This window comes from Ovis canadensis, chromosome 21 (genome assembly GCF_042477335.2).
Source record: "Ovis canadensis isolate MfBH-ARS-UI-01 breed Bighorn chromosome 21, ARS-UI_OviCan_v2, whole genome shotgun sequence".
Lineage (NCBI taxonomy): Eukaryota > Metazoa > Chordata > Mammalia > Artiodactyla > Bovidae > Ovis > Ovis canadensis.
In genome coordinates this window covers 66,751,313-66,771,647 of record NC_091265.1, presented here as the reverse complement: position 1 = coordinate 66,771,647, position 20,335 = coordinate 66,751,313, and the positions used below count along the sequence as shown (strand labels likewise).

At 57.2% G+C, this 20,335-nt stretch overlaps 1 protein-coding gene across 2 annotated transcripts in view; it reads left to right on the top strand.

Moving 5' to 3' along the window:
- Positions 1-20,335, top strand: part of AP2A2 (adaptor related protein complex 2 subunit alpha 2) — a 68,792-nt gene that overhangs the window by 30,666 nt on the left and 17,791 nt on the right. For both annotated transcript variants that reach the window (XM_069565831.1, XM_069565830.1), the window contains exons 2-7: positions 471-539; positions 8,168-8,310; positions 10,361-10,554; positions 11,344-11,473; positions 13,357-13,458; positions 20,034-20,142. In XM_069565831.1, the coding sequence (XP_069421932.1) occupies positions 471-539; positions 8,168-8,310; positions 10,361-10,554; positions 11,344-11,473; positions 13,357-13,458; positions 20,034-20,142 (747 nt within the window). The remainder of the gene's footprint in view (positions 1-470; positions 540-8,167; positions 8,311-10,360; positions 10,555-11,343; positions 11,474-13,356; positions 13,459-20,033; positions 20,143-20,335) is intronic.

Genomic DNA, 20,335 nt, shown 5'->3' with positions numbered 1-20,335 from the left:
ACGTAATAGGCGGTTCCCAGACTTCACTGCTTACTATAGAAGGGCACCTGTCCGATTTTGTGGGTTTGGTGAATTTCATAAAGAAAATTAGAAGCCTACAGCAGTTAAAACTTGACACTTTAAAAAATGATCTCGAAGTAAAAGTCACCTTTTGGAGCAGTCGCGTAGCTGACAGTGGTTTATTATGGAGCATGCTCAGCAGCGCTGTGAGCGCACCCAGGTCCAGGACTGTGGCGAGAGGGCGAACAGAGCTAACCGTGCGCCGTTGGCGGGCTCCCCTCCACCGACTCGCTGGCCCTGACGAGGGGCCTCACCCGACTGCCGGCCTCAGGCGGAGGCTGGTGCCCTCTCCCCTCGGGCGCCTGTGAGCCTGATTCTGCCCTTAGCTCTGATGTGCCACTGTTGTCAGGGAATAGGTGTTTGTTTAGAAATCAGTTAAAGTAAGATGCCTTTGTGTTTTCTCTTTTCAGGCAAAAGTAAAGAAGCAGAAATAAAGAGAATAAACAAAGAGCTGGCAAACATTAGATCCAAATTTAAAGGTAAGGCTCACCCGCTGGCCACACACACAGCATTCTCTCGTAAATTTTGCAAGAGGGACTTAATCTCTTAATCTCATCTTTATTTTTTTCATTTCAAATCAGAGTGAAGGTCTCAGTACAGACGCTGTCCTGGCTCTGTTGATGTTTAAAGTAAAGCCGGTGGTTATTCTGGAGTAGTTTGATGGTTTGTGTAGAGTTGATCCTGGATAGCGGGGCTCCTCCCGGGTCCAGCCTCTTCCTGGAGCTGGGAGGACACTGGCCTGGAGCAGTCCCCGCCCCCGACTCTGCCCCACAGGGTGCAGGAGCTCCAGCCAGCTCCCTGACAGTGTGGGCCTGCTCTCCGTGGGGCCCGCGCTCACCAAGCGCTTCCCACCGCCGGCCCCTCCGGCTGTGTCTTCGCGACCTCGCCGGCCAGCTGGGGGATGGGTGCTCCCTGAGCCGCCTCATTTGGGAAAATCGTCAGGTGTAGATTTTCATTCTTGGGACATATTTATGAGTCCCGTAGACTTTAAATTTTCGGTTAATTTTTACAAATTTGAGACCTGGTGCAAATCTCTGAGCAGACGTTAGCCGGAAGAGTGGCTGAAGCTGCCTAGAAAAAGTGCGTAGAGGAGAGCACGGGGCGAGTCCACAGAGCCGGAGGGACCGTGGGCCGCAGGGCTGCCGGCGGGGCTGCGCGGGCATCCGGTGCGGGCAGGACGCAGGCCCTCGAGGGGCCAGGACTGCTCCAGCCGGACTCGGGGAGGTGTTCCGTCTTGCTGTTGACCAGTCCAAGCATCCTCTGGGAGGCCTGAGAAAGTCTTGGAATTTTGTGTGGAGCGCTTCACTTATATAAATGTTTCTTGTGTGTGTCTTCGTGTGTATGGGCGGACGTCTATAACTTCCACTGCTTAAGTGTTTTAAAAATCAGTTGTCTTGCATAGCAGGTGCATTTACTTAAGCTCTATTGGAGCGCAGCTGCTCCACAACACGCAGCTCCCTTTTCTAAGCGCAGTCACTCTTGGCTGCTGCCGGCCTCCTCACGGGCCTTTCCTGCTGAGCGGCCTCCTCACTGTGACGGGCCTGTCCTGCTGAGCGCTGCCGCAGGCCGGGCGCCTCTCTGGTGGCGCACAGGCCCCGGTGTGCCGGCTGCGGAGGCCGTGGCGCGGGGCCGAGTTGCCCTGCAGCGCGTGGTTCTTCCTGCACAGGGGTCGAGCCTGCCTCCCCTGCACCGGCCCGCGGGCTCTTGCCCCTGTACCGTCGGGGGGTCGGTGTGGGTCTCGTACAGCTGAGTGAGTCACCTCTGCGTGCTCACGCGTCCCCTTCCTCCTGGATGTGCTTCGTGTCGCCACAGGTCCCTGAGAGGCCCCGGGCTGTGCAGTGGGGCTTCACCAGTTACCTGGCTTCTACACGGGTGCTCACTCACTCCAGAAGTGTCTGACTTTTTGTGACCTTGTGGACTGTAGCCGGCCAGGCTCCTCGGTCCATGGGGCTCTTCCCCAGGCTTGAGTACTGGAGTGGGCTGCCACGCTCTCCTCCAGGGGTCCGTGGGGCCCGTGACCCCGGGAGCCAGCCCTCCCGCATTGGCAGGTGGACCTTTACCACTAGCGCCACCTGGAGGCCTCCGTGTGTACACGGCGACTGCAGTCTCCCCGGTGTTCTTGTCTAGCAGGTTTACCTTCCCAGCAAGAGGGGAGGTGCGGAGATGGCTCCGCCCCGCTGTCCCCAGGCGTCCCGGCGCGCGCCTTTCGTCACAGCTGCACACCAGGCGACTCCCGTCGGGGACGCCCTCGCTGTGTGCCCCCTCACCCCTCCCGGCCCTCCCTGTGTGCCCCCTCACCCCTCCCACTGTAGCCCACGCCCGCTGACCTCTGCACCCGCTCCTGGCTCCGCCTCTTCTGGAACCTCTCTCGCGGGCTCCGCTCACTGGGCCTGTGCATCTGAGGGTCCCTTGTGTCTCACTGCGGCCCGACAGCTCGTTTCCGTTCACGCGGCTGACTCTCCGTTGCTCGGTGTGCTTCAGTTCAGTCACCCGTTCACCCGTTCTGGAGAATCTTCTCCAGAATCACAGTTCAAAAGCATCAATTCTTCAGGGCTCAGCCTTCTTTATAGTCCAACTCTCACATTTGTACATGACTGCTGGAAAAACCATAGCTTTGACTAGACAAACCTTTGTCGGCAAAGTGGTGTCTCTGCTTTTTAATACACTGTCTAGGTTTGTCTTAGCTTTCCTTCCAAACAAGTGTCTTTTAATTTCATGGCTGCAGTCACCATCTGCAGTGATTTTGGAGTCTAAGGAAAGGAAGTCTCTCACTGTTTTTCTTTTTTCCCACATCTGTTTGCTGTGGAGTGGTGGGACCAGACACCATGATCTGAGTTTTGTGTTTTTTATGTTGAGTGTCAGGCCAGCTTTCTCACTCTCCTCTTTCACCCTCATCAAGAGGCTCTTTAGTTCCTCTTCACTTTCTGCCATTAGAGTCGTATCATCTACATATTTGAGGTTGTTGATAGCTCCCAGAAATCTTGATTCCAGCGTGTGATTCATCCATCCCAGCATTTCTCATGATGTGCTCTGCATATAAGTTAAATAAGCAGGGTGACAATATACAGCCTTGTTGTACTCCTTTCCCAATTTTGAACCATTCCATTGTTCCATGTCTGGTTCTAACTGTTGGCTTCTTTCCTGCATACAGGCTTCTCTGGAGACAGATAAGGTAGTCTGGTATTCTGGTTTCTTTAAGAATTTTCCACAATTCGTTGTGATCCACACAGTCAAAGGCTTTAGTGTAGTCACTGAAGCAGGAGTAGATGTTTATCTGGGTTTCCCTTGCTTTCTCTATGATCCAATGGATGTTGGCAATTTGACCTCTGATGCCTTTTCTAAGTCCAGCTTGTACATCTGGAAGTTCTCAGTTCACGTACTGCTGACGCCTGGCTTGAAGGATTTTGAACATAACCTTACTAGCATGCAAAATGAGCAAAATTATGTGGTAGTGTGAATATTCTTTGGCATTGCCTTTCTTTGGGATTGGAACGAAAACTGATCTTTTCCAGTCCTGTGGCCACTGCTGAGTTTTCCAAATTTGCTGGCATATTGAGAACAGCACTTTCGCAGCATCATCTTTCAGGATCTGAAATAGTTTCAGTTGGAATTCCGTCACCTCCACTAGCTTTGTTCCTAGCGACGCTTCCTGATAAGGCGCACTTGACTTCACACTCTGGGGTGCCTGGTTGCAGGTGGGTGAGCACACTGCCACGGTTTTCTGGGTCAGTAAGACCTTTTGCATCTGGTTCTGTGTGTTGCTCCCACCTCTTCCTAATCTTCTGCTCTGTTCGGTCCTTGACATTTGTCCTTTATTGTGCTCATCGTTGCATGAAATGTTCCCTTGATATCTGATATTCTTAAAGAGGTTTCTAGTCTTTTCCATTCTTCAAAGTCTTGGGGGTTGGTATATGGCAACCCACTCCAGTACTCTTGCCTGGAAAATCCCATGGATGGAGGAGCCTGGTAGGCTATAGTTCATGGGGTCGCAAAGAGTTGGACACGACTGAGCGACTTCACTACTATCAGTCAGGCTGACTTTTGTCCCCAGGGACAGAGGCTGGTCCAGCAGGGTTTGGCGAGCTGCTGCCACCTACTGGGTGGAGGCCAGGCAGGCCACCAGAGACCCCAGCACCACTGGGCCTGAGGAGGCCCAGTGCCGAGGCTGAGCAGCTGGGGTCTAGGAGGAAGTCAGCCCAGAGCTCACCATGGAGAGGCCTCTTTCCACTTGAAGCTGAACCCTGAGAGGCAGTGCCCTTGGGGTGGGAGTGGCTGGGGAGCCAGCCGCCCTGTCCCAGTCCTCTGGAGGAGGAGGTGGCTGTCGCAGATGGAGCCCCGTGCTAGGTGTCACCTACCAGCTGCAGCTGACTTTTCAAGGGTGTCGTCCCAGCACCGTCACAGAGGAGCCCGATGGCTCGGCAGGAGCCAGAGGGGCGACCGCAGGGGACTCGCAGGGGCCGCCGAGACTGGACGCGGGTGGCAGGGAGCTGGGCCGCTGTCTGTAAAGCAGTAAAAGACAGACCAGAACATTTCAGTGGGGACCTTAGGCAGCATAAACAGAGTCACATGGCAGATTCTGAAATGAGACCAGATGGAAGTTCCAGGAGCAAAGCACGGAGTAACTAGAATGAAGAGCTTGTGTGGATGTAACGACAGGCTTATTAAAGGACAGTGTCCTGGAAGACGGGTGGGGAGGCAGCCTGTCCTGGGTGTGATAAAGAGTGGGCGAGAGACGGGGTGGGGGACGAAGTCTGGGTGGTTGGCTGCCTCCTGGGAGGAGAGAGAGCTGGTGTGACAGAGGACGCGTGAAGATCCGTGACGCTCAAACCTCAGATGCCGTGTCCACAGTTACAGTAAATAATGAACTCTACACCTAGAGACACCGACGTGGAAACGCTGAGCCCGAGACGGGAGATGTTTGGTCTCTAGAGAGGAGGAGACAGGCCGTCCTCACAGGAGCCGTCCCTGCCAGCTCGTCACAGGGCCGAGGGGCAGCGGGGCGGGGGCTGCGGTCAGCACGCTGTAAGGGGCGGCCCCAGCAGTCTGCATCCAGCTGCCGGCTCCAGGAGAACGACGCTAAAAGAGGCCTTTCCAGACGAAAACGGAGAGTTTCCCACCAGGGAGCCTGTGCTAATGGAGAGTCTAAATGGCCTCCTTCAGGCAGAAGCAGACAGTCCTGGATGCCGATGAGGACCGACGGAGGACGACCGTGGTGGGCGTGTGGGCGGCGCACGGGCCACTGGGGGTGAGACGTGCATGGGGTGTGGGGTCCTGGGCGACCGACAGCTGGAGTGGGAGGCGTGGACGGGGCCTGGCCCACGACGGAAGTGGTGGGCACAGCCTCGTGTGCAATCTCCCCATCGAAGCCTGAAGGCGGCCGCTGGTCTTCCCTGGGCCGCCCTGCACCCCTGCCCTGGCTGCCTGGCTGGCCTGGAAACTCAAGAGCGGGGCTCGGGCTGCTTGTGGACGCTGCGGGCCTTCCCTCGGTCTTGGGTCCTCTAGCGACAGCCGCTGTGCTGTGCTGTCCGGGGGGCAGGCGTGTCGTCTCGGTGCTGGCCTTCAGGGGATGTCTTCACGAGCTCATTCACTGTTGGGTGCTCGCTTGTCCCAGGTGCTGGGGCAGAAAGACGAATGACGGGAGTTTCTGTAAGGAATGCACGCTCTTAAAGCTACGGGAAGACTTGGGAAACACTTTTCCTCGGAGCGTGAGTGCGTGCGTCGTGGGCTCACTCACCTGTCCACACTCCTGGCGGCCTTCGCGGCTTCAGTGCTGGCCATCGCTTTGCCTGTGTGCTTTAATCTTTCGCTTTTTTTCCTGGGAGATTCTGACAGTGATTTGTTGTAAACCGGCTTTCTAAGATACGAGGGCGCTGGGGGGTTAGCAGGTGCAGGTGTTCATGCAGCCGCCCCTGCAGCCAACCAGGGTGGAGCGCGGCCCCGGCGAGCGCCCCGCGCGGCCCCGGCAGCACGTCCTGCTGCGCGTCTCGCGGCGGAGCCGCCGCGTCTGCTCTCTGAGTGTGCCTTCGCGGCCGCCCGCATCTTGACGGGCCGCGTGTGGCGCTGGCTCCCCGTGGGCGGCGTGGAGCTGCTGTGAGTCCCGCGTGCGCGGCTGGTGTAGGTGCCTGGTGTCCTTCCTTTCAGGAAGGCGCCTGAGGGTGGAGCCGCTGGCTCGCTCAACGGGTGCATGTTTGACCTTTTAAGAACCTGTCCCGTATTTTCCAGAGTGGCTGCCCCGTTTTGTGCCTGCTCAGCTGAGTGTGAGTTCCCAGCTCCTCCACGTTCTTGCCCGCATGTGATACGGCTAACGGTTAGGCCTTGGTTTTCCCAGTGGGTGTGCGGTGGTCCTTACGTGGGGGAGCAGTTGAGTGCAGTTGGGCCTGTGGGGTCCTGGTGGACGCGCTGGTACCACAGCCCCGCAGCAGCTCGCAGCCCGGGCCACGCAGACTGGGCTCAGGGGCCATGGGGCTCCCTCTTGGTCCACACTCGGCCTATTGCTGTCCCCTGCCTGAACATAGGCAGGTGCTCGCTGAGGGTCAGGGCCAGGGTGGACGGGTCTCTGAGAGAAGGTGAGCAGGCAGCCCAGGTGGGAGTCGTGCAGCAGCACGCGGTGGCCGGGCTCAGACGCCTCGCCCTGGAGACACTGGCTCTTTCCCTGCATCGCGGCAGCACCAGGGCCAAGCCTCCTGAGCTGTGGCCGTGATTGCGCTTTCTGGGCGCTCGGCGTCGAGTGCGTCTGCGAGTCTCTGTGTCCCGCACGTAGCCTCACTCCAGGGGTGAGGGGCGGGCAGCACTTTGGGCTGCTCATTGGAGGAGGCTTCCAGAGGTGGTGGCGAGCGGGCTCGTGCTTGAGGGGCAGCCATGTGGGGTGAGGCGCGGTCGCCTGGGCCCCGTGCCCTCAGCTCAGATGCTCTCCTGCGGGGACGGGGCGGAGGTCCCGTCGGGAAGCAGTGAGCTGGCTTCCCGCAGTGGGAGGAGCAGGGAGCCAGGTCCGCTCTGACTTGATGTTGCTCGATCATTAAGTAGCATGCAGCTTGCTGCTGAGAAGGACGGGGGTCTCAGAGCTCCCTAGGGAAGGTGTCCCGCTGGCTGGCTGGAAGGATGGGAGTCTCAGAGCTCCCCAGGGAAGGTGTCCCGCTGGCTGGCTGGAAGGATGGGGGTCTCAGAGCCCCCCAAGGCTGGCGTCCCGCTGGCTGGCTGAAGGACGGGGGTCTCAGAGCTCCCCAGAGACGGTGTCCCGCTGGCTGGCTGAAAGGACGGGGGTCTCAGAGCCCCCCAAGGCCGGCGTCCTGCTGGCTGGCTGGAAGGACGGGGGTCTCAGAGCTCCCCAGGGAAGGTGTCCCGCTGGCTGGCTGGCTGGCTGGCCTGTGGTCCACTGTCCCTCAGGAGTCCTGGGGTCCTGCTTCTCAGTGCCCTTGGAGGTCAGCCAGGGCTCGTCCCGGGACACAGGTGACTCACCCTCGCAGTGAGGGCTGTGGCTGCTCCCACCTTCCCGGCTCCCACGTGCTGCTTGGCCCTTGACCCTGCGGTCAGGTCACTGCAGCACCTCGCTCGAGGTGGGCGTTCTTCCTGCGCTCACCTCTGCGGGCTGCACGGGGATGCTGCGCACTTCTCGGGTGAAATGAGAACCTCTGCTTTTAAAATGGCACTGTCTGGTGGTCCTTTTTAAAGCAGCACTTTCTGTGCTGACAGAGACCTGTTGTGAACCTGCCTTGCCATGGTCTACCAGGAGAGGCCGAGTCGCGCTGCCAGCAGGGTGGGGAAACAAGCCCTTCTGGTGGTTTTGTGTGACTTTTCGGGTGGGTGATTTGTCCTACCACTGGGTGAAATGAGAGATTATTTAGAGTGTGTTGTCTTGCCTAAATGAATAAACACCTCTGAAAGGTTACGCTGCTGGTGAGGTCAGGGTGGCGCGGCAGGGCTGTGCTGGCGGGGTTGTGTTTGTGCTGCTGGCCGGCAGGCTGGTTTGGGGTCTGCAAGGGACCCAGACACTCGGCTCTCACGTGCCGACCAGCTCAGCAGCGCTGGGCGCGAGCCTGACAGTGTGGCGGTCTGGCCGGCTTCCTGGAGTGGGCCCGGCGCCCTGTCCCTGTGCTGCCCCTCCCCGCAGGCGACAGAGCGCTGGACGGCTACAGCAAGAAGAAGTACGTGTGCAAGCTGCTGTTCATCTTCCTGCTGGGCCACGACATCGACTTCGGGCACATGGAGGCCGTGAACCTGCTCAGCTCCAACAGATACACCGAGAAGCAGATCGTGAGTGCGCGGTGCGGCGCCGCTTCTCACCGGGGCCCCTGGCGCCTGGCTCTTGCTCTGCACCTCTGTCTGTCTGGGGACTTCCCCAGGTCTAGGTGGGAGCTGACGGGAGGGCGCCGTGTCCCGGGGGCCCATCCCAGAGGGCGGGGAGGCACGCTCCCTCCCCTCAGTGCCCGCGCACGTGTGCCCCCCCACCCCCCGCTGTTCCTAATCTGGGCGCAGGTGCGCTGGTTTAAGAGCGGAGGGCGGGTGTCTGCACCTCGCCCGGCCCCAGTGTCTGCCCCAGTGTCTGCCCCAGTGTCTGCTGGGGTGAGTGCCCGTGTCTAGGCCCTGAGGGCCCCCAGCTCGATGCCTCCAGCCCTGCGCCCGCCTGGAGCAACATGAGTTAAAAAAAATTTAACTTCCAGAAAGTGAAAAAACACACTTGATGCCCCAGGGGCTTTGTTAAGTATTGGTGTTTACTCACCAAGCAATGGGCTTCCCAAGTGCTAGTGGTGAAGAACGGGCGCTCGTGGCAGAGCCCCTGCCTGCCAATGCAGGAGACGCGGGCTCAATCCCTGGGTTGGGGAGACCCTCTGCTGTAGGGAATGGCATTCTAGGAGTCTTGCCTGGGAAATCCCGTGGACAGAGGAGCCTGCCAGTCTGCTGTCTGTGGCGTTGCTGAATCAGACACGACTGAGCAACTAAGTGCACGTGTGGGTACGCGCGCACACATACACACAGTCACACTCATGCAGACACACACACGGGCACACACACACACGTGCACACGGTCACGTACACACACGTGCACACGCACACACAACGCACACAAACTCACACGCACACACAACACACACATACACACGGTCACACTCATGCAGACACACACGGGCACACACACACATGCACACGCACACGCTCACGCACACACACGTGCACACGCACACAACGCACACAAACTCACGCACACAACACACACATACACAGTCACACTCATGCAGACACACACGGGCACACACGTGCACACGCACACACGCACACGCTCACGCACACACACGTGCACACGCACACACAACGCACACGCACACACAACACACACATACACGCACACAAACTCACGCACACACAACACACACACACGCACACAAACTCACGCACACACAACACACACATACACGCACACAAACTCACACGCACATTCATGCGCACACGCACACACGCGCACACACACAAACTCGTGCACACACACCCACTCACACTCACACGGTCACACGCACCCCCACCAAGAAGCCGCTGAGCGCCTTCCGTGGGCCTGGCAGTGCTGGGCCTGGGGACACAGTGGCCGTGAGCAGGGGCGGGCCTGGCTCCTCTCCAGGGGCGGGGCCGTCAGACAGCCCCCTGCAGAGAGCGGGCAGAGCTGTGGCTGACGCCAGGAACCGAGGCGGGTGGGGCCCTCTGGACTCTGAGCAGTGGGCAGCTAGTCGGCAGGGCTCTGAGGGGCAGGAAGACCTGAGCTGAGGCTGAGGCTGAGGCCAAGAAGTGGATGGGGCGGTAGGGGCAGACAGGGCACCCTTCGAGGCCCACGTGTGGGAGGACAGGGTGGCCAGAGCCCAGAGCAGAAGGCGAGCTCCTCCTGAGCTCCTGAGACCGACAGGGCTGAGAGGTGCTGTTCCTGAGTGGGGAGGGTGTGGGCAGCGGGGACAGCGCGAGGTTGAAGTTGGCCCAGTGGTGAGGAGACTCTGGGACCTTGAGACGGCCGAGAGAGGGAAGGTGGTCCGCAGTGTTCCTGTCATGGCCGAGGCAGGCCCTTCATCCTGGTCAGGTCCCCATGGACCAGTGACCAGGGTGGGGATGGGGCTCCAAGGTGTCTGATGCCCGTGGGGACGGTGCCTCAGGTTTGTCCTGCAGAACTGTCCGAGGAGGGATCTGGGGACAAGACTCGTGTTCTCAGGAGAAGGCAGGTGGGCCCTCTGTGGCCTGACCACAGCAGTGTGCCGAGCACACTGGGGTGGGGCTGGGGGCCGGCCAAGTGTGTCCAGCGGTGGTCTGTCTCCTCTCTGGAACCCAGGGCTATCTCTTCATCTCCGTGCTGGTGAACTCCAACAGCGAGCTCATCCGCCTGATCAACAACGCCATCAAGAACGACCTGGCCAGCCGCAACCCCACCTTCATGGGCCTGGCCCTGCACTGCATTGCCAACGTGGGCAGCCGGGAGATGGCCGAGGCGTTTGCGGGGGAGATTCCCAGAATCCTCGTCGCCGGGTACGTGTCTGGTGGCCTGCTGAGGGCGCGGTCACCTCCCACATGCATAAGTCAAGTGTGTGAGTCCTGAAGGCGCTATGGGTCTCTTAGCCTCCCATCTCGGTCACAGCCGTGGGGAGGAGGCGGGCCGGGATTGCCGAGTTAGTCGTCAGGAGGTCCATACAGGCCTCTGTCCTGGGCCAGAGCCTCACCCGCCTCCTCTTGGTCCCCGTGGGCTGTGGCAGCCCGAGCTTGATTGCGTGGAGAGCCCGAAGCAACCTTTTCCCGTGTGTCCCTCCAGGCCCCTCGCGGGTGCAGCTCTGTCCCCTGGGGGCCGCGGGGTGTCGTCCGTGGGCTCTGGTTCCTTTAGGACCATGGGGTGTCGTCCGTGGGCTCTGGTTCCTTTAGGACTGTGGGGTGTCGTCCGTGGGCTCTGGTTCCTTTAGGACTGTGGGGTGTCGTCCGTGGGCTCTGGTTCCTTTAGGACCGCGGGGTGTCGTCTGTGGGCTCTGGTCCCCTGGGGGCTGTGGGGTGTCGTCCATGGGCTCTGTCCCCTGGGGGCCGTGGGGTGTCGTCCCTGGGCTCTGTCCCCTGGGGGCCGCGGGGTGTCGTCCGTGGGCTCTGGTTCCTTTAGGACCGTGGGGTGTCGTCCGTGGGCTCTTGTCCCCTGGGGGCCGCGGGGTGTCGTCTGTGGGCTCTGGTTGCTTTAGGACCACGGGGTGTCATCTGTGGGCTCTGGTTCCCTGGGGGCTGTGGGGTGTCGTCTGTGGGCTCTGGGCCGTGCTGGCCTCACTCTTGCTTGTCTTTCAGAGACACCATGGACAGCGTGAAGCAGAGCGCCGCCCTGTGCCTGCTGCGCTTGTACAGGACGTCCCCGGACCTTGTCCCAATGGGTGACTGGACGTCCCGTGTGGTGCATCTCCTCAACGACCAGCATCTGGTGGGTGCCTCTGGGTCACGCCCACTCTCCCCTGTGGGGCAGCCTCTTCCGGGCCAGGGCCACGTCAGCAGCCTCGTGTGACTTCCAGGATGGTGAGGAGGACACCCCTGGCCCGGCCGTCGAGCTGGGAGGGCCTGCAGGGGGAGGCTGGGAGCCCCTCCCTGGGGTCAGGGCAAGGGAGCCAGGGCCTCTGACGCACCCTGTCCAGGTGTGGAGGGGCTCCTGCTGGTGGGGCAGAGGCAGCACAGCCCAGCACGTTGCAGGGGTGCTACGTCCGCTGGGGGCCTGCAGAGACGTGTCTTTCTGCACTCCGTTCAGGGCTGCCGTGGGGCTGTCCTATGGCCCCGGGGGCTCTGACACACAGGCCACCTAATCCACACGGCTGGACGTGAGCCAGGCCCGAGCCTGCTCTGTGTCGTCGGCCAGAGCAGCGGGATGTGCAGTGAGGTAGTGTCTGGGTTGGCCATGAGTCACAGGCCCTTGTCCACGCTGGCGCTGGGAGGTGGGGTCAGGTAGGAGCTGATGCCGGACAGGTGGCCTTGTCTTGCTGGAATCCTGTCTACAAATGGGAGAGTCAAGATTCCACATGGAGTTTCCCATTGAGCACAGAGGCGTTAGCATGTTAGCTGGCTACCGTGTGTTTTCCCAGAAGAGAAATCTGCCTTAAAGATGAAATGAGGACTGAACGGTCCACACAGGTGGACCCACGGGGCGAGGGCGGGTGGCCGTGCGGGCTCGCCCGCCGTGGAGCAGCCTGCAGCATCCCTCCATGTCCCCACACTCATGGGGGAAATTGGGTCCGCGCAGGCGACCTCCTTGGGGCGGGGTGTCTCGGCCGGGAGGCCCCGCTCCTAACCCCGGGCCGTCTGTGTGCCCGGCTGTCTCTTTTCCTTGTGTTCTCATGTGCATGGCTCTGCGGCTGGTGCACGCATTGGTGCCTGCGTGGGTCCAGGCCGCAGGAGCCCAGTGGCGGAGGGCAGGGTGGGGTGTGTCGCGGCCCAGGGTGGGCTGGCGCCTGTGTGCCGTGGGCTCTGTGTCGCGCGTCTCCCAGCTTTGCCACCAGAGGCCTGGGGTCGGCGGCTTTGGTCTCAAGGTCAGGGATCCCCCGGAAGAGGACCCCTTGTCCACCCAGAAGAAGCAAGCAGGCCCTTCTGGGAGCAGCAGGAGAAGTGGGGGGCCGTGAGGCGCAGAAAGCTCTGCGTGCTTCCAGCCCCTCCTGAGTCCGGCATGGCCCAGGCGTCGCCCAGGAGGAGGGGGAGGAGGCAGCCTGGGCGTGGGGGCCCCCGGCCCTCTCTCCTCACAGCTTCTTTCTGCACAGACCACTGCAAGCGTGCAGGGAACGTGGGGCACCGCGCTGGGGAGCTGACCAGCTCCCTTGACCTCACTGAGGGGATCGGGTCTCATCCAGGCCCAGTGGAGCTCCCCAATCAGGGGGCAGAGACATGGCTTGGACCACATTCGAAAATGGGGAAGAATGGGCTTTCCTGTTTTCCACGATCTCAAATTTGGGTTGGAAAGATTCCTGTGAGTCTGAACGTAATGTGTCCATCCCTTTGCAGTCCACACGGAGTGACCTAGGTCAGGGGCACCGAGGGGGTGGGTGGGCGGACACAGGGCCTGGGGCTGCTGCCCCGTGCAACCTCCCTGAGGCAGGGCTCCAGGCTGAAGCATGCCGGGTCTCCACGTTTTCAGAGAGAAGGGTAAGCAAGGCAACAAGCGACGTGTGCATCTCGCTTTCTTGAAGCATCGAGGACTGATGGGGGTGGCCTCGGGGTGGCCAGCTGTTGCTGAGTTTAACATTTTGTTTAGAAGACTAGTTTCAGATGAGAGGCTGTCTGCAGGTCCTCTGGCGGGCGTCTGAACGTGTGTGTGTGTCTTCTCAGGGTGTGGTAACTGCTGCCACCAGCCTCATCACCACCTTGGCGCAGAAGAACCCGGAAGAGTTCAAGACCTCTGTGTCTCTGGCTGTCTCCAGGCTAAGCAGGGTGAGTCTGCTGACGGGGCGGAGCTTGGGGTGGGCTTGTTCCTTGTCACGCCATTTTGCTGACGCGTCCCTCTTGGTAGGCAAGGCCTCTGGGCAGCCTGCGATTCGCGGGTGGACGTGTGTCTTGGTCAGTGACTGGCGGGCTTTCCTCTGGCCCCGTATCAGGAGTGGCCTGTAGGCGCAGGAAGCGTGCCGGGCAGAGCCCAGCCCCCGGCGGCCGCTGCGTGCTGTGCGGCGCCTCCTGCTGTTGAGGGCTCGCAGCCCGTGTCGCTCTGTGACCGGCTCGCTCTGATCATCAGGGTCGTGAAGTCGTGGAGTTGTTTCTCCTGCTGATGGTTGAGGCGTGTTGCCGGGCAGCGCGTTCACCTCTCTGTGCCCTGTCTTGCCCACTGCTTGGCTGTCCCCTCTGAAGGCCACTGTGAGGAGCCTGTGGCCCCCTCCCCGGCCTGCGGCCTCTTGGCCTTGACCCTTCTGGGCACTTTGTCCTGTTGCTTTCTCACCTACATTTTCTTGATCACCCATGAGCTAGGGCAGCTCGGCGTGTTTGCTTGCTTTAAAAAAACTTTTTCTCAAGGTAACGTCCCTTTGTTTTATCTGTTTGGCCACACCATACAGTAAGTGGGATCTTAGTTCCCTGACCAGGGGTTGAGCCTGTGTCCCCTTCTCTAGGACCATGTCCTCTGAACCACGGGACCCCCAGCGCAACTCCTCCATTGGCGTCTTGAACCCCGTCTTTTGTGAAGAGCCTCTTCAGTCTTTCACGCCTTTTTCCACGATGGTGTCTTTTCTGTTGTTTTGTGGAAAATCTTGTTTACTTTTTTGGCAGTACCTCTCGGCATGGAGAAGGGAATGGTAGCCCACTCCAGTGTTCTTGCCTGGGAAGCACAGTGGAGCCTGGCGGGCTGTAGTCTATCAGGCCCCGAAGTCAGACACGACTGAGCAGCTAAACCACCTCCCGGCGAGTGGGGCCTCGGTTCCCGACCAGGGCGGAACCCCCTCGCCCTGCAGTGGAAGTCTGGGCTGCCACGGAAACCTCCTCTTTGTGTTTTTCAGATACGAACACTTTGTTGGTTAGACTGGGTTAAACCAGACAAAATTTCCAACATTTAACCGTTCAGTTCAGTTCAGTTCAGTCACTCAGTCGTGTCTGACTCTTTGCGACCCCATGAATCAAAGCACGCCAGGCCTCCCTGTCCATCACCAACTCCCGGAGTTTACTCAAACTCATGTCCATCGAGTTGGTGATGCCATCCAGCCATCTCATCCTCTGTCGTCCCCTTCTCCTCCTGCCCCCAGTCCCTCCCAGGATCAGGGTCTTTCCCAATGAGTTAGCCGTTCGCATGAGGTGGCCAAAGTATTGGAGTTTCAGCTTCAGCATCCGTCCTTCCAGTGAACACCCAGAACTGATCTCTTTTAGGATGGGCTGGTTGGATCTCCTTGCAGTCCAAGGGACTCTCAAGAGTGTTCTCCAACACCACAGTTCAGAAGCACCAATTCTTTGGCACTCAGTTTTCTTCACAGTCCAGCTCTCACATCCATACATGACCACAGGAAAAACCATAGCCTTGACTAGACGGACCTTTGTTGGCAAAGTAACGTCTGCTTTTTAATATGCTCTCTAGATTGGTCATAACTTTTCTTCCAAGGAATAAGTGTCTTTTAATTTCATGGCTGCAGTCACCATCTGCAGTGATTTTGGAGCCCAAAAAATAAAGTCTGACACTGTTTCCACTGTTTCCCCATCTATTTCCCATGACGTGATGGGACTGGATGCCATGATCTTCATTTTCTTGCCAGTATTCTTGCCTGGAGAATCCCATGAACGGAGGAGCCTGGTGGGCTATGTCCATGGGGTCGCAAAGAGTCGGACACGACTGAGCGACTTCACTCACTTAGTTTTCTGAATGTTGAGCTTTAAGTCAACCTTTTTACTCTCCTCTTTCACTTTCATCAAGAGGCTCTTTAGCTCCTCTTCACTTTCTGCCATAAGGGTGGTGTCAATCTGCATATCTGAGGTGATAATTCTCCCGGCAATCTTGATTCCAGCTTGTGCTTCTTACAGCCCAGCATTTCTGATGATGTGCTCTGCATATAAGTTAAATAAGCAGGTTGACAATATACAGCCTTGACTTACTCCTTTTCCTATTTGGAACCAGTTTGTTGTTCCATGTCCAGTTCTAACTGGGGGACTGGAATGCAAAAGTAGGAAGTCAAGAAACACCTGGAGTAACAGGCAAATTTGGCCTTGGAATACAGAATGAAGCAGGGCAAAGGCTAATAGAGTTTTGTCAAGAGAACACACTGGTCGTAGCAAACACCCTCTTCCAACAACACAAGAGAAGACTCTACACATGGACATCACCAGATGGTCAACACCGAAATCAGATTGATTACATTCTTTGCAGCCAAAGATGGAGAAGCTCTATACAGTCAGCAAAAACAAGACCAGGAGCTGACTGTTGAAGAAAATAGGGAAAACCGCTATACCATTCAAGTATGACCTAAATAAAATCCTTTATGATTATACAGTGAAAGTGAGAAATGGATTTAAGGGCCTAGATCTGATAGATAGAGTGCCTGATGAACTATGGAATGAGGTTCGTGACATTGTACAGGAGACAGGGATCAAGACCATCCCCATGGAAAAGAAATGCAAAAAAGCAAAATGGCTGTCTGGGGAGGCCTTACAAATAGCTGTGAAAAGAAGAGAGGCAAAAAGCAAAGGAGAAAAGGAAAGATATAAGCATCTGAATGCAGAGTTCCAAAGGATAGCAAGGAGAGATAAGAAAGTCTTCCTTAGCGATCAATGCAAAGAAATAGAGGAAAACAACAGAATGGGAAAGACTTACGATCTCTTCAAGAAAATTAGAGATACCAAGGGAACATTTCATGCAAAGATGGGCTTGATAAAGGACAGAAATGGTATGGACCTAACAGAAGCAGAAGATATTAAGAAGAGGTGGCAAGAATACACAGAAGAACTGTACAAAAAAGATCTTCATGACCCAGATAATCATGATGATGTGATCACTCACCTAGAGCCAGACATCCTGGAATATGAAGTCAAGTGGGCCTTAGGAAGCATCACTACAAACAAAGCTAGTGGAGGTGATGGAATTCCAGTTGAGCTGTTTCAAATCTTGAAAGATGATGCTGTGAAAGTGCTGCACTCAATATGCCAGCAAATTTGGAAAACTCAGCAGTGGCCACAGGACTGGAAAAGGTCAGTTTTCATTCCAATCCCAAAGAAAGGCAATGCCAAAGAATGCTCAAACTACCGCACAGTTGCACTCATCTCACATGCTAGCAAAGTAATGCTCAAAATTCTCCAGGCCAAGCTTCAGCAATACGTGAACCGTGAACTTCCTGATGTTCAACCTGGTTTTAGAAAAGGCAGAGGAACCAGAGATCAAATTGCCACCATCCGCTGGATCATGGAAAAAGCAAGAGAGTTGTAGAAAAACATCTATTTCTGCTTTATTGACTATGCCAAAGCCTTTGACTGTGTGGATCACAATAAACTGTGGAAAATTTAACCATTCAGTTCAGTTCAGTCACTCAGTCGTGTCCGACTCTTTGCGACCCCATGAATCGCAGCACGCCAGGCCTCCCCGTCCATCACCAACTCGCGGAGTTCACTCAGACTCACGTCCATCGAGTCCGTGATGCCATCCAGCCATCTCATCCTCTGTCGTCCCCTTCTCCTCCTGCCCCCAATCCCTTCCCAGCATCAGAGTCTTTTCCAGTGAGTCAACTCTTCTCATGAGGTGGCCAAAGTACTGGAGTTTCAGCTTCAGCATCATTCCTTCCAAAGAAATCCCAGGGTTGATCTCCTTCAGAATGGACTGGTTGGACTTCCTTGCAGTCCAAGGGACTCTCAAGAGTCTTCTCCAACACCACAGTTCAAAAGCATCAATTCTTCAGCACTCAGCCTTCTTCACAGTCCAACTCTCACATCCATACATGACCACAGGAAAAACCATAGCCTTGACTAGACAGACCTTAGTCGGCAAAGTAATGTCTCTGCTTTTGAATATACTATCTAGGTTGGTCATAACTTTTCTTCCAAGGAGTAAGCGTCTTTTAATTTCATGGCTGCAGTCACCATCTGCAGTGATTTTGGAGCCCCCAAAATAAAGTCTGACACTGTTCCCACTGTTTCCCCATCTATTTCCCATGAAGTGATGGGACCGGATGCTATAATCTTTGTTTTCTGAATGTTGAGCTTTAGGCTAACTTTTTCGCTGTCCTCTTTCACTTTCATCAAGAGGCTTTTTAGCTCTTCACTGTAACCGTTACTGATCTACAAATATGACAGCAACTTTATGTGGTTCAGCCTGCTCTGGGTTTAAACATCTCGTCGTGCTCTGTACCTTGCCGTCTCACTCTGGTGAAGTCTTCTCTGATCGGAAACCGCATGTTTTAATATATTCAGGCTTCCTGATCCTTTCCCCTGGGGTTAACGCCTTTGTTTTTCCAGACGTGTGGTCTGTCCCTATTCTGAGGGCTCACTGTAGGTCGACAGTCCAGCTGACCCGGCATCACTGTGTGGTGAGGCTTTTTCTTGAGTCCTGTCGTCCCAGCACCGCTGCGAAGGCCCCTGCCTCCACGCAGACCCTGGTTTCACTGTGAAGTAACCTGCCGTTGCGCAGACACCGCTGTCTGTGCTGAGCGCCTCTGGTTCTGTGTGTCTTGGCGCCAGTGACTTGACTTTGGGTTAATTTGATGTCCAGTGACACCAGTGACCCCCGCCCCCAGAGTCCCATGGGGGCCACCTGTGTCTGTAGGTCGGTTTCGGGAGAATCCACGTCTTCGCAGCCTTAAGGTGCTGGCGCCTGTGGCCGTGGCGTGTCTCCCAAGTCACTTAGTCTTTAATTCCTGTCAAATACGCGTCATAGCTTTTCAAGGAGAGGTTCTGTTATTTTTGTTTAACTTATCTTTATATACTTTATTTTAAAAATGCTCTTCTCAGTGATACCTTAAAAATGTTCTCATAAGATTCTGTGCTGGTTTGTGCTGGTAGACTTTGTATACTGGTCTTGATGTTGGCAACTTTGCCAGACTCCCCCGTGAGAGCTGGCAGTGTGTCTGTAGACGGCTTTGCGTCTTTATGTTCCGTCGCGTGTTCCGTGGACAAGGGCAGCTCTTTTCCTTTCTGCTTTATTGCTCCAACTTGGACCTTCCCTGCAGTGTTGAAGTGAAAGGTGATTGGTGTGTTTTTCTACCTCAAAGGGAAAGCCTTTGATGTTTCTCTGTTAAGTATGACATTGGCAGGTTTTAACCATGTCCATGTCCTTTTCCACATTAAGGAAATTCCTTTTTATATCTTTGCTAACAATTTTATTAATTAACTAGTGAAGCCATGTGAACTTAGGGTTTTCTTTGTGGGACAGCCTCTAATTATGGATTCAGTTTATTTAGTAAGTTAACAAGGCTTCAGATTTTCTTTTATCAGTTTTGTTAAGTGGCCTTTTCTTAACCGTTTGCTAACTTAGGTAAACGCTCAGGTGTATGGGCAGAAAGGCCCTCCGTTGGCCCATCTCCAGTTTGCTGTTGGTATCTGCCCTTCCGTTGCTTGGTTTGTCTCGTCAGGCATCTGAGAATGTCTCTGACTCTGCTGGTCCTGTTCTGATTTTTGTACCTGATCGCTCTCTGCTCCTGTCTTTAGTGTTTTCTTTTCTCCACTATCTTTGGGCTAACTTGCTAGTCTCTTCCAAACCCTTGAGATTAATTCTTCAATACTTCTGTGTTTGCATTTGTTTCAAATATGTGCATTTAATGCTCTGAGTTTAACTGAGCCTGGTTCAGCTGCCTGAGGGGCATGGAAAAGGCGGTGCTGGGTGGCGGCTGTGTCCCCGTGGTGGCGTGGTCTGGCGTGGCCGGGTCCACTCCATGTGCCTGCACCCCGGCTGCTTCTGCTGGGCTCCCCGTGGCTCTGCCCAGCCTGGAGCTCACCCGGTTCAGGTGACCTAGCGTCACGGCTGAGCTCTGTGAGGGGAGCCGCTCCGAGCCCCTGCCGTGGGGTGTGGGGAGGCACGTGCAGCGGGTTTGCGGGTGTGTGGGTGTGTGCCGTCCCCGTGTGCGCGGGGGCGCCATGTGTCATGTGCCCTGACCCTGTGGCGCAGGTGGTGGGGGTGAGAGTGGAGGCCCTGTGCCCGCGGGGCCTGCCCTGAGGGCGGTGGGGCGTGGGGCCAGGCGGGAAGGGTGGGGCTCCCACCCAGGCTCTGGGGGCCTGGGTCCTGAGGGCGGGGTTGCTGGCGGGCTGGGTGCCGCAGGCCCGTGTCCCTGGGGGCGGGCTGGGTGCCGCAGGCCCGTGTCCCTGGGGGCGGGCTGGGTGCCGCAGGCCCGTGTCCCTGGGGGCGGGCTGGGTGCCGCAGGCCCGTGTCCCTGGGGGCGGGCTGGGTGCCGCAGGCCCGTGTCCCTGGGGGCGGGGCTGTCCTTGTGTGGCGGCTCCTGTGGGGCTGGGGGCTGTGCTCCTGCCCCTCAGACCGGGCTGAGCGTGTCTGTCCTTAGCGCGCGGCGCGGGGCTCTCGGGGACGCCAGCCCCGAGTCTCCTCTCTCTGTGCTTCCTCGTAGATCGTGACGTCGGCCTCCACGGACCTCCAGGACTACACCTACTACTTTGTCCCGGCGCCCTGGCTGTCGGTCAAGCTCCTGCGGCTCCTGCAGTGCTACCCGCCCCCAGGTGACAGCCGCGCGGAGCCTGGGGAGGGCTTGCTGCGGCCTCTTAACACGCCACCCTCCGCTCTCCTGGCGCCGGCTCCCTGGGCCTCTGATGCTCTCACAGCCCTTGGCTTTCCTGGAGCAGCTGGTCGAGGACGCTCACTCCACTGCGACTGGGCTGAGCTCTGCTTCTGTGCACTCTGCACGTGCGGGGT